Here is an 18,639-nt window from a genome sequence, read left to right on the forward strand (position 1 = left end):
GTCACACAAAAAAATTAAACTCATGCATGATGTTTATTTGTTTGCATTGGAACCATTATGTGCAGATCAAGATGGGTGCCAATTTCATAAAATGTGTCCCTCAATTTTAGAAACGCAGATACATAAACAGACAAAAATATATATTTTTTTTTTCTTAGAAAGCCCCTATAATGTCCACAGTGAAATCACCCTTTTGTTTCCCACATTAACTTATCCAAAATTGACAACACACCCATTCACATGTCAGTCGACCACTGACTTATCAATCATGCAAAACAATAGTCCGAAATTCCCACCTGATCATCATGTGACTCTTGTCACTTGGTTCCCCCCAAAAAATTAATTTTGCAAAGCAATTGTTCCAAACTTTGTAAATTGAAAAATTGTTTTGCCAAAATGCTCCCCAATACCACATTTTTTAATTGGCAAGTATGAGACTTCCAGAATTAACTCTAATCCTGGATCCTTTAATTCAATGTTCGCAAAATTCTCGTAAAAATCGTCACGTATACTCGAAATAATCGCTTATTATCGCAAAAAAATCGCATAGTCGCTAATAATCGTTAATGGATGTAGCATTCTTCGTTCTGTTCATTCTTTCGCTACTATTGGTGCAAGATAAAAGATTTCTACCATTATTTATTATGGTAACCTCAATTTCATCTGTTCCAAGAGCGAAAAGTTATAAACAGGACATCAAAAATGTCACCTCCAACAACGTACAACCATGAAACATATACAAATATACAAGTAAGGTCGACCATAATTTACATAATTATACAGTAGTACAACATATCAGTGGTTCTTCATGAAAATCGAGAGCACAGCACCCTTTCTAAAGACAAAAAAAAGTCTAATAGCGGTTCTTTGTGACAAAAAATTTCATGGCACCCTTTCTAAATGGATATACATGCAACAGGGCTTTCTGCACACCTTGAGTGGAGCTACCCACCAGGTGTGCCTTGTGGATTTGCCCATCGACCACATTTTAAAATAAATATTAACAATAATTGAGCTAATAAATATTTCTAAGGTACGGGTAAGCACTGGTACCTTTGATCTTGGTTTTTCCCTATGAAATCACTTTTTTTTTCTTTTTTTTAACCAAATTATCTTCTATTCAAATCATAAAGAAAAAACCAAAAGTCAAATCAAAAATGAACTCAAAGATGAAATCAAAAATCAAAACAAAAATGAAATCAAAATGAAAAATCAAATCAAAATCAAAATTGAAATTGAAATCAAAATGAAAAATCAAATCAAAATAAAAAATGAAATCAAAATCAAAGCAAAAATGAAATCAAAAATGAAAAATCAAATCAAAATCAAAAAATCAAAAAAATCAAAAATGAAACCAAAATCAAAGTCATCTTCCTCTATCAAAATTTTTTTTTTTCCAAAAAAATCAAGTTTATTATCACAATCTTCTGATTTCGACCTAAGTATGTCAATACTCCCTTTTTAAGAATTCACTTTTAAACCAATTAAAAGACAACATGCATAATCCCTTTTCCAATTTGGTCCAACTTCAATTTTGAAAACTAACTCAAAAAGTTCGGCCAAAAGGTCTAACCGATGAAAAATTATTGACAATTTAATTCAATTATACCAGATTATTATTGAAATTCATAGTTATTTTCCATTTCAACTTCTGATGTCCACTCTAATCCATTTCCCTATCAAATCTTACAAAGGAGCCAGGAAGAGAATGGAAAATCAAAAGCTCTCTTAAAAGAACAATAATATGTTGTTCCAAACCCACAACAACAACAAAAAATTAGGCCAAAAAAATCCTAATAAAATTCAATAGAACACCATTTAGCTCAATACAGCCCGATTTCTCATTTCACAAGTAGGAAACACAATGCCGCTTCTTGGGGGCCCTCCAAGGAGCGAAAATATGCTTCCCACTCATCATATTACCTCCATCAAAAAAGAGGATATTACATTTAAGCCCGTATGCTTGTCTGTCTGCACAGAACAATTTTGATTTTCTCTACATTCGTTGATATGAATGACAGAAAACTTCCATCACAGGTGCAACATCACCTGTGCAAGTGTGTAAAATCATAATCATGTCATTGATGACATGGTGTAGGCATCATAATTGTTTTAACACAACAATCTTAAAATCACTGAGAAAAAAATCCTGGCAAAAATCCACAATCCCTGATTGCTGTGTCAATGGTAATATTACCTACATAACATATCAATATTGATTTATAATAAAACAATAAAATTAAGATATAATATCTCATGGCAAGGAGCAATGCCACCTCATGCCATGCCCGATGGTTCAGGGAAAACAATAACGTTTACCTGCAGGACATATGTCCACCCAGGAAAAACCTACCCCAGTCAGTTCAACAAAAACCCCAAAAAACCTATATAACGCTGATCTGGACCACACCCTACCACAAAACACCCACCAGCCTTTTTGGTGGGGTGGGGGGGGGGGGGTGGAGAAAGATGGATGATGAAAGGGATAAATTGCATCTAACACCAATCCATGTTGAACAAGGGAGGAATTAATGGTTAACATGCATCACATAGATTCATTCGTGAGACAAAATTAATCAGACAGATGTGAGACAGTTCATTGGAAAAAAATGTCTCAAATTTTTCAGATGTCATGTTTCACTATGGCACCACAATGAAAGCCATACTTTCACTAGTGGCTGCAGAATTGTCAAACCTGTTGAGTTTCCGACGCAAACAGCGCAAACAGTGCAAACAGGTAATGCAGGTAGATTGGGAAGAGAAAGGTATGGTAGGGGAGGAGGGAAAAGTGAGGCAAAGAAATGGGGTGGAGGAGTGGAGGGATGGATGGAGGAGGGAGGAGGGATGGGAGGAGTGGGAGGAGTAATGCTTGGGGGGGGGGGGGGGGGGGAAGAAGAGAGATGAAGGATGGGGATTTGATAGGAAAGAGAAGTGATTTATGGGCGGAGTCAGACAAGGCAAAGAAAAATAACAACAACAACAACAAAACTCTGGAAATTATTTGCACCATCGGAAGCATTCTTGACACATACATCCTATCTATAAACCCCATTGATGATTGACGTGAGGTATGAGAGACGGAGGATGGGGGGGGGAGGGGTTAGGGTTCGGGTTAGTAATAGTACCAATTTATTACTATGAGGGTGGATGAGGGGTGGGTGAGGCAGGAAGGCTGGGACAAGGGAAAAAGGAAAGATAAAAAGATAGGGAGAGAGAGGGATAGAGGAAGAGAGATGAAGAGGGACAGAAGTTACTGATCCCGTATGTAATATGTCAACAAGAAACATGAATATGGAATTGTTTGTCGTTAATTATCGATTTATATATTTATTGCTCAAAACGGTGCTTGCCAAGAGAAAAAAAAACGTTATATTAATTGTAATTCATCCCTGTATATTTGGTCATTTTAATTAATCGGTGAAGAGATGGGAAACAAATATATTTTGCTAAAAAAAATGTAGACGGCTCAGTACGCCGTCATGGACACTACACACTGAATCTTTTCAAATATACATCTCTAAATGCCACGCGTGTCATGCACGTTGGACAAGCAAAACTCGAGTACAAAACTCGAGCGCGCGTTGCACGCACTTGGGTGAAGTATGTACATGCGCTATGTACGTGCAGGTGCGTGCACAAATATCCCATCACGTGGTAGATACCATGTATGTGTACGTGCGAACACACTTTGCGTTCCTGTATGAGCGATCGAGCGTATAGGGAGTGACATCACGATGCGCGCCCCCATGAATGCACAATAACCCGTCCAGCACGATGGCCATTGGTGTGCAAAATTACATTTACCGACGCAAAAACAAGTCTTTCAAAATCGCGATTAATATCGTTGTTGACTCATGGGTCTGTTCTATAAAAGGAAACTTATTTTATAAAAAACGAACCAGCCGTTTCAAAGATATGAATAGTTTTGTGTCCGTGCGAACGCACATGTCAATCGGACCTTTCGGCGTTCGCTCGCTCGCGTAATCAAACAGCCCGCGGGTCAAAAAAAACCCACGCGGCTTTGCTAATGAATTGCAGCACGTATCTCTGTCGCTTGTAAACAGCGCATTGGGGCATATATTTGCAGAAAAAAATCGCAAACATCGCTATTGATGTACCATCCTTCCCTATTCGTTCCAAACGCTTCTACCAGTACCAGACAAAAGATTTCTACCATTATTTATTATGGGAACCTCAATTTCATCTGTTCCAGGAGCAAAAAGTCGTAAACAGGACATCAAAAATGTCACCTCCAACAAAGTACAATCGTGAAACATATACAAATATACAATTTAGGTCGACCATTTTATACATAATGATACAATATTAAACCTCCATTTCAGTGGATCTTCATGAAAAAAGCACAGCACCATTGCTAAAGATGAAAAAAGTCTTCAGTGGATCTTTGGCCTTAAAAAGGGACAAAAAACACCAAAAAATAAAAAAATAAAAAAAATAAAAATATGTATAAAAAACACAAAACCCCCCACAAAAAAACAAAGAAAATTCATGGCACCTTTACTGAAATGTTCCGGGGCTTTCCACATACCTTGAAAAGGTAGGTATACCTTGTGGTGTTGCCTACCGACCACATTTCTAATAACATAAACAATACTGTTACAAATCTCCATATTATCTGTATCCAAATTCAGCCTCACCAGGTTCATTGCAGACCCTTTTAAGACTAGCAGGCTCGTATGGACAAGCTGATTCTCCATACCTTGAACAATCGCCTTGGATGTGTTTGGAGCGATGCTAACCTCTTCAAGCGTTGCTCTCTCTCATGCACAGATTTATACCATCTCGTCTTCAGTTGTCATACCCTTCCTCCCGTCCATGGTACACGGAATCTTGTGGTGAGGCTGTTGCCCTGAAACAACTTGCTTTCGTCTCCTGGAAAGCAAATCCAACAGAAGGAAATCTCATTTCCTTTCACAAAGCCCGAAACAAGTGTGTGTCCACCCTCAGGAGAGCCAGGAAACAATATCTCACCATTCTCAAGACCGAACTCTCTTATCTGTCTCCCTCTTCCAAATCCTGGTGGCGTCTGGTCAAATCTGTTTCTGGTGTTTGTTACCCCTCCATCCCCTCCCTCACCTCAAACGGCTTAACGGCTGACTCCGCACGTGAAAAAGCTGAATGCCTCAACTTTGTGTTTGCCTCTAAATCTTGTGTCCCAAACCCATCCCTCTCTGTACCCACCGTACCCAGTCGTACCCAGCTGCTCCTGGACTCTGTGTCCTTTCCTCCTGACAAGGTGGAAAAGTTTCTGTCAACCCTCGACTCTGATTCTGCAACTGGTCCTGACGGCATCAGCCCACGGGTCCTAAAATCATGTTCTTCTGCTCTTTCACTCCCTCTTTCTGTTCTCTTCACCCTCTCTTTTGCTCAAGGTCATCTGCCATCTGCTTGGAAATCAGCCAACATCACCGGTTTGCACAAAAAAGGTGCAAAAACAGATCCCAGCAACTACAGACCAATCAGCCTTCTCCCAATTATCAGCAAAGTCATGGAATCCATCATTGCTTCAGATATGAAATCTTTCCTCTTCTCCAATGGCTTGATCTCTGATCATAAATTTGGTTTCAGACCTGGTCACTCTACTCTGGACATGCTGCTTCTGCTTTCTCAACAATGGATGGAGGTCCTCAACGCCAAACAGGAAATTAGAGCTGTCTCCCTTGACATTTCACGTGCCTTCGATATGGTCTGGCACCCTGCTCTGCTCACCAAACTCTCCTCCTTTGGTATCCATGGAAATCTCCATGCATGGCTGGCGGACTTCCTCTCTGGTCGTAGTCAACGTGTGGCCCTGAATGGGTTTCTCTCATCTCCTCTTCCTGTTCAGGCTGGAGTTCCCCAAGGTAGTGTTCTGGGCCCTGTGCTTTTTCTGGTCTTCATCAATGATCTCTCTGACTCTCTTGAAAATCCTCTCTATCTCTTTGCTGACGACTCTACTCTCTGTCGCTCCATTCCTCATCCCTCAGATCGGCAGTCTGCAGCCTCCTCACTCTCTGCAGACCTGTACAAAATCACAGACTGGTCAAACAAGTGGAACATGTCTTTCAATCCTGACAAATCTCACACTCTTACAATGTCTCTCCGAAAGGACTGACTGGACAACCCTCCCATCTACTTTCTCAACAATCCTCTCCAAGAAGTTCTGTCACTCAAGCTTTTGGGTCTCACTATCTGCCATGATCTTTCTTGGGAAAACCACATTTCCAAGCTGGCCTCCAAAGCCAGTCGCCGACTGGGCATCCTCCGTCGTGCGAAGTCCTTCCTTGGCACACTTGAGCTCCTCACCACATACAAGGCTTTCATCCGCAGCTCAATGGAATACTGTTCCCCCCTCTGGGCTGGTGCTCCTGCCTCACACCTTGCTCGGCTTCACGCTGTTAAGGCCAAAGCTTTCAGAATCATTGGAATCTCCTGCGATGTAGTCAACACCGAGGGCCTTTCACTCACTCACCGCAGGCAGGTTGGTGGTCTTTCTGTCTTCTACCGACTCCTCTCCGGCCTTGCTCCCCCAGCTCTCTCTGTGCTCTGTCCCCCCAATATTCCTTCAGGTCGCACAAGATCTGCCTGCAACCCTCTTATGGTTAAACTGCCAAAGTCTAGGCTCTCTGCTCACCTTCACTCTTTCATTCCCCTTTTCTCCCGCCTCTGGAACAAACTCCCCCACTCCCTTCAATCCCACTCCTCCCTCCAGGTCTTTAAAACAGCTGTTCACCACCATCTCTTATCTTCCCCCATCGAAAACCTTGATCTTTTCTACCCCCGGTAATTCACCCCAGAGTCCTTGCAGTGTTCATATGTTTTATTCCTCTCCCACCTCCCCCCAAGTCCTCCCGATGTCCCTGCTCTGAAATGTTGTGTTTGTGTCCTTCCCCCTCTTCCCCCTCTCTTTTGTGTCCTTCCCCCTCTCTCCCCATCTTGTCTGCCGCTCCCCTTGTTTTTTGTGTTTTGTGTGTCGGTTTGTCTTTTTGTGTGATTAATGTTAGCTCTTTCACGAGCCTCGATCTTATATACAAAAAAAAAAAAAAAAAAAAAAAAAAACACGGATGAGCCCCCAACTATTGTGGCATCTTTTGTTTTGGACACCTCTCTTAGCCAAAACTCAAGAAGACTCCACGAGACTCACTCAGTTTAAATAGAGATTAATTACTAATCTTGCACAGAGTATTTACACGAAAATACAATTATACTTTACAGACAAAAACACGACGCGTCGTTTCATGGGAAAATTCTCATTCATTCTCATTCATTCTCTTTTTCTCTTTCTCTTTCTCTTTCTCTTTCTCTTTCTCTTTATCTTTCTCTTTCTCTTTCTCTTTCGCTCTCTCTCTCTCTCTCTCTCTCTCTCGTCGTGGCCCTGACTTCGTGAAGGCGGGGGTATACAATCGTGGATGTGGGGGATCTCTGGGTCGCTCCTGCACGATCGATTGGCTGTCTTGCAGGCTTGTGCAAGAGAACTGTCCGGGCTATACAACAATAACAGCAACAACTATCACCCGATAGCTATTAATTTCCTGGGCCAATCTCATCTCAAAAACTGTTTCAGAATTATCTGCAGGGCTAACTTCCTCCTCAGCCATCCTCATCTTAACACAATGCACAAGGTCTTCGGCCCGGTTGCATAAAGCATACTTAAGGAAAGATTTGAGGATTTACCTAAGTATTTCCTTAACTTTTCCCTGAAGGACATCCTTAAGTTGAGGATGGTTGCATCCAGGAATATTCCTTAAGTTTATCCTTAAATCCTTTTTGACACGCCTCCAGAAGATTTTTCCTTAACCTTTTCCTTTCCTTGAACGATTGCGTCTTGACGCGCTTTTGAGTTAATACATATCATATCACATGTACATTCATGGCCAAAAATATTGGCACCATTGCACTTTTTTCAAATAACTCACAATTTTCTCTAAAAATAAGTTGAAATTGACAAAAGTATTTGGTCTCCACAATTATTTATTTCACTGTTAATATTACTGAACCATTGTTTTTGGTTCCGAACTTAATATATCCTTTTAAATCAGAAAATAAAAAGAAATGGCATTGACAAAATAATTGACACCCTAGACTTGATATTTGGTAGCACAGCCTTTGGACAAAATAACTGCAGTCAAGCGATTCCTATAGCGATGAATGAACTTCCTACACCTCCCTGCTGCCAGTTTGGCCTGTTCTTCTTATACAAACTGCTCCAGTTCTCCCAGATTTGAAGGGTGCCTTCTCCCAACTGCTGTTTTCAGATCTCCCCACAGGTGTTCAATGGGATTTAGATCTGGACTCATTGCTCGCCATTTCAGAACAGTCCAGCGTTTTGTCTTGAACCATTCCTGGGTGCTTTTTGAAGTGTTTGTGGGGTTATTGTCCTGCTGCAAGACCCATGACCTTCGACAGAGACCCAGCTTTCTGATACTGGGTTGAACATTGCGCTCCAAAATTCCTTGGTAATCTCCTGATTTCATGATGCCATGCACACATTCAAGGTACCCAGTGCCAGAGGCAGCACAGCAACCCCAAAATATCATTGAACCTCCTCCATGTTTGACTGTAGGGAAGGCGTTCTTTTCTTTTAAGGCTTCATTTTGTTTTCTGTAAACATAGAGATGATGTGCTTTACCAAAAAGCTCTAATTTTGTCTCTTCTGTCGACAGGACATTCTCCCAGAAGGATTTTGACTTTTTCAGGTGTGTTTTGGAAAACTCCAGTCGAGCTTTCTTATGTCTCTCTCTCAGCAGTGGGGTCCTCTTGGGTCTCCTACCATAGAAACCTCTTTCATTGAGTTGGCGACAGATGGTGCGAGTTAAAACTGTCGTACCTTGTGGCTGAAGGTCAGCTTGAATCTGTTTGGCAGTTGATCGAGGTGCTTTCTCCACCATTCAAACAATCCTTCACTGTAATCTTCGATCAAGCTTTATCTTGCGGCTACATCCAGGGAGGTTGGCTCCAGTGTCATGGGCCTTAAACTTCCTCATAACATTGCGTATGATGGACACAGGAACATCAAAGTCTTTGGAGAGGGACTTGTAGCCTTGCAATTGTCCATGCTTGACTACAATCTTGTGTCTGACCTGCTCAGACAATTCTCTGGTTTTCTTTCTTTTCTCCATCCTCATTGCGTTACACACAGTGACACAAAACAGCAGAATGACCCCTTTTCTCCATTCAAACTGGTTTAATGAGTGATTTTATATTGCAGGCACCCAGTGGCGTAGTGCTGGTTTGTGGTGCTCGGGGCAAATGTCAAAAATAATTAATTTTTCGTTGTAAAGTAATTTTCGTATTGTAAAGTTGTAAAGTTGCAAATTCGTTGTAAAGTTGTAAAGTAAACAAAAATAAAGTAATTCTTTCAGCTTGTTTTGTTTGTTCCACTGCAAACCAAAGAAGTACATATGTGGATACCAAAAGATTTTTTTATTTCAACAATTTTCTGGAAGAAATGGTGCATTATTTGAAAAAAGTGTATGGGTGCCAATAGTTTTGGCCACGACTGTAAATACAATTAGAAAAAAAGATAAATATCTCATTTCAGTGAAAGACAAGGGCAACAATTTCAGTAAAATCGTCCATTGGAAAGAAACTAGGCGTCCTGTCTGCTAGAACTTAGTTGGCGGACGTTAAATATACCGTGGAGTCCTTTGTGAAGAGTAGGCGAGTGAATGCTACAATGGCTAAATTCCAGATCATTGTTACCTTCAGTCGAACTTCAGGCAAGGCCAGAAGGCCTTAGCTGATGGCACCAGAAAGTGGAAATATTTGAGGCTGTCAAAGAATTAGTGGTAATAGTTCAGAAAATATCATGCAAACCAACTTTTATTGTTCGTGTGTTGTGCATCTGCATGAAGAGCAGCAATGTTGAGAAGCCACCATTCAGGCACGCACGGGAGCATCAGGAGCATTCTGTCACCATGTGTTAGGGCACACGGACCAGTCAGTACACCGGCCGCCTGCCTGGCTTTCTTAGCCAGTTTGGTAAAGCTCCATCGTAGCTCCCGTCCCATCCTGTCGACCCACCAGAAGGCAGGCAATGTGCCACGTTGTCCAGTCTAGAAAAAGCACCCCCAATAAGCAATGTGCAAGTGTCCTACTCAGGTAGGATGTGTTGTCATCCTTCCACATTGTCATCGTTGCCATCATTCAGACTGATGGTAATAAATGATATAAGATAAACCTGAAGCTTAGCATCATGATCAAGGCTATTGCAGAGACACTGATTCCTATGTTGTGACACAAAATTTTCATTTCCTATATTGACTTTTCCATTGTCTCCAAATGTCCTTGTGACTTAACATGTAGGATACAGTGGGGAACGGTGGGTGGAGAAATAGGGCATTATCTATGATGCCACCATATTTGGACCAATGAGGTTCTGACTTCCAACAGTTATGTGAACTGACAGCGTCTCCCCCTCCTCTTCTTTCTCCTTTCCTCTCACCCTTGTCTTTCTCTCTCTACCCCCTCAACCACTCCCTTTCCCCCTTCTTTCCTCTGTATTTCCTCTTCCCTCCATCCCCTCTCTTCATTATCCCATTCTAGCTTTCCTGTCTCACCCTTCACCCTCAGCTCCTCAGTCGTTTGTTTCCAAAAATTCCAAAATTATGGGCATTCATATGGAGTTGGTCCCTCCTCTGCTGCTATAAGAGCCTCCACTCTTCTAGGAAGGCTTTCCACTAGATGTTGGAACATTGCTGTGGGGATTTGCTTCCATTCAGCAACAAGAGCATTAGTGAGGTCGGGCACTGATATTGGGCGATTAGGCCTGGCTCACAGTCGGCGTTCCAATTCATCCCAAAGGTGTTTGATGGGGGTTGAGGTAAGGGCTCTGTGCAGGCCAATTAAGTTCTTCCACACCGATATCGACAAACCATTTCTGTATGGACCTTGCTTTGTGCACGGGGCCATTGCCATGCTGAAACAGGAAAGGGCCTTCCCCAAACTGTTGCCACAAAGTTGGAAGCACACAATTGTCTAGACTCTAGAATGTCATTGTATGCTGTAGCGTTAAGATTTCCCTTCACTGGAACTAAGTGGCCTAGCCCGAACAATGAAAAACAGCCCCAGACCATTATTCCCCCTCCACCAAACTTTACAGTTGGCACTATGCGTTCAGGCAGGTAGTGTTCTCCTGGCATCGGCCAAACCCAGATTCGTCCGTCAGACTGCCAGATGGTGAAGCATGATTCATCACACCAGAGAACGCGTTTCCACTGTTCCAGAGTCCAATGGCGGTGAGCTTTACACCACTCCAGCCGATGCTTGCCTTTGCGCATGGTGATCTTAGGCTTGTGTGCGGCTGCTCGGCCATGGAAACCCATTTCATAAAGCTCCAGACTAACAGTTGTTGTGCTGACGTTGCTTCCAGAAGCAGTTTGGAACTCGGTAGTGAGTGATGCAACCAAGGACAGACAATTTTTACATGCTGCACACTTCAACACTCAGCGGTCCCATTCTGTGAGCTTGTGTGGCCTACCACTTTGTGGCTGAACTGTTGTTGCTCCAAGACGTTTCCACTTCACAATAACAGCACTTACAGTTGACCGGGGCAGCTCTAGCAGGGTAGAAATTTGACGAACTGAATGGTTGGAAAGGTGGCATCCTATGACGGTGCCACGTTGAAAGTCACTGAGCTCTTCAGTACGGCCTATTCTACTGCCAATGTTTGTCTATGGAGATTGCATGGCTGTGTGCTTGATTATATATACCTGTCAGCAATGGGTGTGGCTGAAACAGCCAAATCCACGAAATAGAAGGGGTGCCATCAGAGCCTCCGTTAGGCGCCCATGGAGCCAGCAGCCACTGGGGGCCACCCACAAATAGGGGCCTCCCACATCAGCTAAAGCATCTTTCTTTAAAGTCCAGTTGTGAAAAATAGACGATATCAATAACAATATCCTGCATGCCGACCGGCTCCCAATCGCTGCATTGATGGGTTTAATCAAGACATCATGTTGCACTTCACAATCAAATGGTATACCTATCTGTAAATCTCAATTCTCAATGAGGAGGAAAAATACAGTGAAACACGAGAAAACCGGACCTTTCATGGCAGAGTTGTTGTTGTTTGTGTAGTTTATGTGCTCCTTCCGTGTCCGTCACGCTTTATTTTAAAATCTTAAATGGTTCCTGCTGCCACACATTAAACATATTCTTCATCCAATTCAGAAACATAGACGGACTTTTAAAATAGAAACTTGTATCTTTATGTTTAAACAGAAATTGATTTTTTTTCCCCAAGTATAATTTACCATTTCTTCTTGTTTCCATACTTTTTCCAGTAACATCCCTGCATCCTTTTTCATTTCTAAAAATGTTTTTATTACTTGTTAAATACCTTCCCAACGACCTCAAAGTAAATCGAATGAAATTTACTATGAATTATTTATTAGATTTTACGTCTTTCCTCCATCTTCCGGAAGTACTTTCAGGACGTGCGTCAGCGTTATCTTGTTTCTTAACACACTCGGCATTAGGCTCACATCAGCTATCCTGGCAAAAATGAACAGTGGTAGGCACAGAAACCGAGGTCCGAGGCATTACGAGTCTGGAGCAGCAAAAATAAAAAACAAGAGGCGTCGAAGGTTGAAGAAACGAAATTGAGAGGCTGTCTTGAGAAATTTCTTATGAAATCACCCAGAACGCAACACAGCACATTTGACTCAATGCCACAGCTCCAGTGCCAGGAGCACAATAGGCATTCTGGGGACATGGATGGAAACACAACACTTTCAATGGAAGAGCAGATGTCTGGACAGGTAGAGAAAGAATCGGTTGGAGGTGAGCGGTCTACGGATTTTGGCGAAAATTTTGCTGACACTTCAGAGTGGCCTCAAGCGCTGGACCAGGTGACAATTTCTTCCATTGTCAAGTTCGGTCCGAAGCATGTGAAAGGGCATGATTTTCCAAACAATGATGCGAATAGGAGATTCTCAACTGGAAATTATAACAGAAAGCTCAAAAATGGTGAGCGAATCGAGCGCACATGGCTAATATATTGTATAGCAGCCCACGCTGTGCACCGTCACCGCTTCTGTTGTAAGCTTTTTGGAAATGTCGCCATGCACCTCACCCGTGATGGTCTTTCAGCCTGGAAAGATTTGTCATAAACATTGTCCCGACATGAAACCTCACCACACCACACAGCTTGCATGCAGAAGTGGAAGGAATTGGATGCTAGGTTAAAAGCCGGAAAGACTCTCGATGATAAGCTTCAGAGTTTGATCGACCTGGAGAAAAAACATTGGAGAAACGTCCTTGAGCGTTTGATTGTGATTGCTCATTTTTTAGCTGAGAGAAATCTGGCATTCCTTGGGTCATCGAAAAACCTCTACGAGCCTAACAATGGTAATTTTCTTGGGCAGTTGGAGTTGAGGGCTCGATTTGACCCAGTCATGCAGGAGCTTATTCGAAGATCATCAACCAGGGAAGTACATGATAACAATCCGAGTGCCGATATTCAGAACGAGCTCCTCTGATTAATTAGCCAACAACATCAGATGTGAAATACTTGCACGTGTTTCAACTTACAAGTCCTACTCAGTGTTGCTTGATTGGACCCCAGATATCGGCCACCAAGAGCAACTTTCCGTCATCATTCGCTTCGTTCCTGTGCAAAATGGAGAGGCTTCTGAAATATGTGAACATTTCGTCTCATTTTTTGTTGTGAAAGACACGACCGGCATGAAACTAACGGAGAAGTTATTGGAAATATTGGACGGCTTTGGTCTGCCTTTGTCTGATTGCAGAAGCGTGTGAGTCATGATAGTGTGTGTGTGTGTCAAGATATTTTGACTCCATGACTCATACATGTTTGATGCTCTTCTCAGCATCCCCTCAGTGAATATCTGAGGAATTTATATCCATAATAGACCAATTCCACCACGTAATACTTCAAAATAATTATCTTTTTGAGCAGTTTTCGGAATGATGTGACATTCACTTTGTCCTGTTTTCGAGTTGTTGGACCTTTATTTGCAGGAATTCATCATTTTTGTCTGTTCAGTCTGTACTACATCTGTGCCCAGTTTGTTGGTGATCGGCAGATCGGTTCATTATTGACAGAGCACTATGTGCATATAGATATATTCAGAAATCATCAGATCTGCATTTGCTTTTTCCATCATGAAATTCGAATAAACGACGTCATTTTCCCTGCCGGAATTTCTCCTCTCATCATTTTATTTTAGCGATTGATTGGGGTTTCTAAGAGGGTTACACAAACTAATTGTGAAGGATTTCTGAAATAATCTCAGCTCAGTTTCTTTGATATAAAGATTATTTTTAATGTGAGCATTTTTGGTCATTGTGATTTTTAAGGTCAAATTTTTATTTTTGTATCCCAATGGAACATGACAGTCAATTCCTAAGTCAGATTTGATTTGATGTGCCTTAATTCATAGATTTGATGGGTTTTAATGCAAAAACCCACTTCTTTCTCTGATGATTCATTCCAGAGTTATTGTTAGAAATGTGATTTTCACCCTTTGATGACCTTGACATTTGACCACATATCACACTCTGGTTGACCCATACTACTATCCTATCAAGTTTGGTTACAATCGTTACAGGCATAGCCAAGATATGACAATACATTACCCATTATAGTGTGGAAAGACAAATACATGCAGAGACAGACAGAACTGGTCATCCTAATACTTCACTAAACCCCCTCTGGAACCGAGGTATGAATCGATTCTTCGCCTGAAGATCTGTCACCATATTATTAGCCCTCTGATAGAAAGGGCCGCCACGTGAGATTTGCAGGGGGCCCCCGACTTGAGGTTTGATGGGGGCCACACACATACCCAGCGGAGGCTCTGGCATGTCCGCATACTTTTGGTCATGTAGTGTACATGCAAATATACATATACATACATACAGTCACGTGAAAAAGTAAGTACACCCCATCTAAAGTTTTGACTTTTTCAACATATTTCAACATACAGCTAGTTGATCTTCATTTCAACAATATTGATAGATAAAGGTGATATAATATAACCAATATCATGAAACATTTACATTTTGTAGTCCATTGTATAATTTAAATAAACATAAATGCAAATTTCGCATGTGGAAAAAGTAAGTACAGCCCAACATTTATCACGACTTCAAATACCTAAAATTAGAATCAGGTGCACCAGCTTAGGTGCAAATGATTAGAACATCGTTAGAGAGGATCTTGGAGGAACCCGTCTTATTTAAACCTCAGACATTTAGTTTGGTTTGCTCTTTGTTGTTGAAGTGTGCGGCGTCACCATGCCTAGATCAAAAGAGGTCTCCGATGCCTTCAAAAAGAAGGTTATAGATGCCTACGAGTCTGGGAAGGGATTTAAAAAGATCTCCAAACAATTTGAAATCAATCATTCGACTGTCCGGAAGATCATCTACAAGTGGAGAGGATTCCAAACAACTGCCAACTTGTTCAGGCCAGGCCGCCCCAGCAAGTTCAGCCCGAGGGCAGACCGGAAGATGCTGAAAGAAGTCTCTAAGAACCCCAGAATGTCATCATGGGACCTACAGGTAGCTCTTGGCACTGTTGATGTCAAAGTGCACGAGTCTACCATTAGAAAGAGGTTGCACAAATTTGATCGACATGGGAGGTGTGCCAGGAAGAAACCTTTGCTGTCCAGAAAGAACAACAGGGCAAGACGAAAGTTTGCCAATGAACACCTAGGCAAAGACCAGCACTTCTGGAACAATGTGCTCTGGACAGATGAGTCAAAGGTAGAGCTATTTGGCCACAGTACCAGAAGACATCTTTGGCGAAAACCAAAGACAGCATTTGACCAACATTTGACCACAAGAACCTGATACCAACTGTAAAGCATGGTGGTGGAAATATTATGGTTTGGGGCAGCTTTGCTGCATCAGGGCCTGGGCAGCTTACCATCATAGAATCCACTATGAATTCTTCATTGCACCAGAGGGTGCTTGAGGATAATGTGAGGCCATCTGTCGGAAAGTTGAAGCTCAACCGAAGGTGGACCTTGCAATATGACAATAACCATAAACATACCCGTAAATCCACTCAGGAATGGCTGAAAAGAAAGAAATGGAGGGTTCTGGAATGGCCAAGTCAAAGCCCGGATCTAAATCCTATTGAGATGTTGTGGGGGGATTTGAAACGAGCTGTGCATGCAAGAAACCCCTCAAACATCGCACAGCTGAAAGAATTCTGCATGGAGGAGTGGGCAAAAATTTCTCCCAGTCGATGTCAGAGACTGGTAGACAGTTATAAGAAACGCCTACTTGAGGTTGTTTCTGCCACAGGGGGCGACACCACCTATTAGAGCCAAGGGTGTACTTACTTTTTCCACATGTGAAATTTGCATTTATGTTTATTTAAATTATTCAATGGACTACAAAATGTAAATGTTTCATGATATTTGTTATATTATATCACCTTTATATATCAATATTGTTGAAATGAAGATCAAATAGCTGAATGTTGAAATACAGTATGTTGAAAAAGTCAAAACTTTACATGGGGTGTACTTACTTTTTCCCGTGATTGTACATGCATACATACACCCCACAGACAGATAAACGGACTTATGACTCACCCTGTAGACACCACCATCCTGTTATATAACTTTGTGTTATCAATGTCATTGGTGAAATGACGGCGTTCTGCTGCAGTCGCCATTGTAGTATTAGACACTTGTATGCAGATTCCGAAGCCTTGTCGTCTATTCACTATCCCACAGACAATGAACCCCAGGAGTGTAACACACACAAGCTGAATGAAGCAGAGCAGGAAGAGGATGAAACAGAAAAGGAAGAAAACCAACATACAACTATCAAATGAAAGGAGATGAGGGAGAGCAAATAAAAATCACAACCTGCATAAAGAGACTGCCAACAATCAAGTAGAAACAATAGTAAATGTAAGCCCACCTTCTCCATATGTGCCCACTTATCCAAGACATCCTTGGAAAAGTTGAAGAACTCTGGTATGATTGGAGGTGGTTCCTGGAGAGCGAGTTCATAGCTGGTGAAATTCTTGGGCTTACTTGGGATGGAGAGTGTACGATATAGCTGAAGGAAGATGTTCCTTCGCAGCAAGTAAGATGGCATGAGTGTAAGCCTGCTGTTGAGAGCAAAAGGGAAGACAGCTTCAGCCTTCAGGAACATGTTTAAGAGTGACATTTTCCCCCAGTAGATTCCCCACAACTGGCAAACCCAACACATGCAATCTGTGCCTTGGCTGTTATTAATTTTTAACTTTAAGAGATACAAGTACAGATACGTTCAAAGTACACCGCCCCCATGCCAAATAATTAAATATCCTCCAGCGCGGCATTGCCGGGGTGCCTCTGGCCTCTGGCGCCCGGCAATACCGCCGTGCAGCTCATAGTGACTGTATTTGGAGGGAGAGGTGCACAATAATTGATTGAGTCATTGCATAATTAAAATCAAGAAAAAATTGTCATAAAATATTTTCTTAATCAATTGGCTAATAGCACAACAAAACCACTCGTGCTTCATCCGAAGATGTATCTTTTAGAAATTTGATCAAATAAGGCATTAATAGAAAAATTAAATAATTAATTGATTAATCAATAAATAATGAATCGATTAAGTGATTAATTAATAAATCAAAAATAGCCTTTGCAGCCAAATCACCTGGTCATTGGCATGTCCAAATATCAGCTTCCTAACTCAAAAGGTGCCTGAGTTAATGGTCAGAAGAGAAAGGAAATTTGATTAATTAAATAAGTACTTAATTTTTTTTTGTTTGTTTTTGTATACTGAATCGAGACTCGTGAAAGAGCTAACATTTATTTCACAAATAAATCAACCAGACAAACAAAATATATGAAAAGAGGGAGCGGAAGACAAGATGGGGAGAGAAGGGGAAGCACACAAACACAACATTTGAGAGCAGGGAGAAGTGTGGGAGGGAGAGCGCTTGGGGGGAGGAGGCGTGGGAAGGGGGGGGGGGAGGTATAAAACACAAGGAGACCAAGGACTTCCAGGACAGAAGTTGGTATTTAAAAAAAAAGTGTAGGATTTTGGGTGAAATTAGCAGGGGTAGAAAAGATCAAGGTTTTGGATGGGGGAAGATAAGAGATGGTGGTGAACAGCTGTTTTAAAGACCTGGAGGGAGGAGTTGGATTGAAGAGAGTGAGGGAGTTTGTTCCAGAGGTGGGAGAAAAGAGGAATGAAGGAGTGAAGGTGAGCAGAAAGTGTTGATTTTGGCAGTTTAACCATAAGAGGGTTGCAGGCAGATCTTGTGTGACCTGTAGGAATATTTGGGGGACAGAGCCCAGAGAGAGCTGGGGGGGGGGCAAGGCCAGAGAGGAGTCGGCAGAATAGGTAGTCGCTAATAATTAAATAACTCCTCAATTATTTGATTAATCAAAAAACAAGAAATAGCGTTTTTGACAAAGGACTTGCTCACTATTGTGCCGAAATCTCAGCTACCCAGATCAAAGGATGGCTGAGATATCGCCCGGACAAACAAACAAACAAACAAGAAAACAAGAAAGCAAGAAAACAACCAGAGTGAAAACTGAGTACTCCCTTTCAGGGTGCGTCACTGCCGAGCCCCCTTCGTTGCCCAGCAATGACGATTTGCAATGCCTGGAGATGGCATAGGAAAGGTGCGGTGTACAACAAACAAGTAAAGAT

The 18,639-nt window shown here is 41.9% G+C and overlaps 1 protein-coding gene across 1 annotated transcript in view; it reads right to left on the reverse strand.

Annotated features, from left to right (window-relative positions):
- LOC137433849 (acyl-coenzyme A synthetase ACSM3, mitochondrial-like) overlaps positions 1-17,199 on the reverse strand; it is a 44,380-nt gene extending 27,181 nt beyond the window's left edge. Inside the window, exons 1-2 of the mRNA XM_068126245.2 lie at positions 16,903-17,199; positions 9,821-10,055 (exon numbers count right to left, since the gene is read on the reverse strand). Coding sequence (XP_067982346.2) covers positions 9,821-10,055; positions 16,903-17,196 — 529 coding nt within the window. The 5' untranslated portion in view covers positions 17,197-17,199. The remainder of the gene's footprint in view (positions 1-9,820; positions 10,056-16,902) is intronic.
- Between the last annotated feature and the right edge of the window lie 1,440 nt (positions 17,200-18,639).

This window comes from Myxine glutinosa, chromosome 10, assembly GCF_964187855.1.
Source record: "Myxine glutinosa chromosome 10, kmMyxGlut1.1, whole genome shotgun sequence".
In the NCBI taxonomy this organism is placed as follows: domain Eukaryota; kingdom Metazoa; phylum Chordata; class Myxini; order Myxiniformes; family Myxinidae; genus Myxine; species Myxine glutinosa.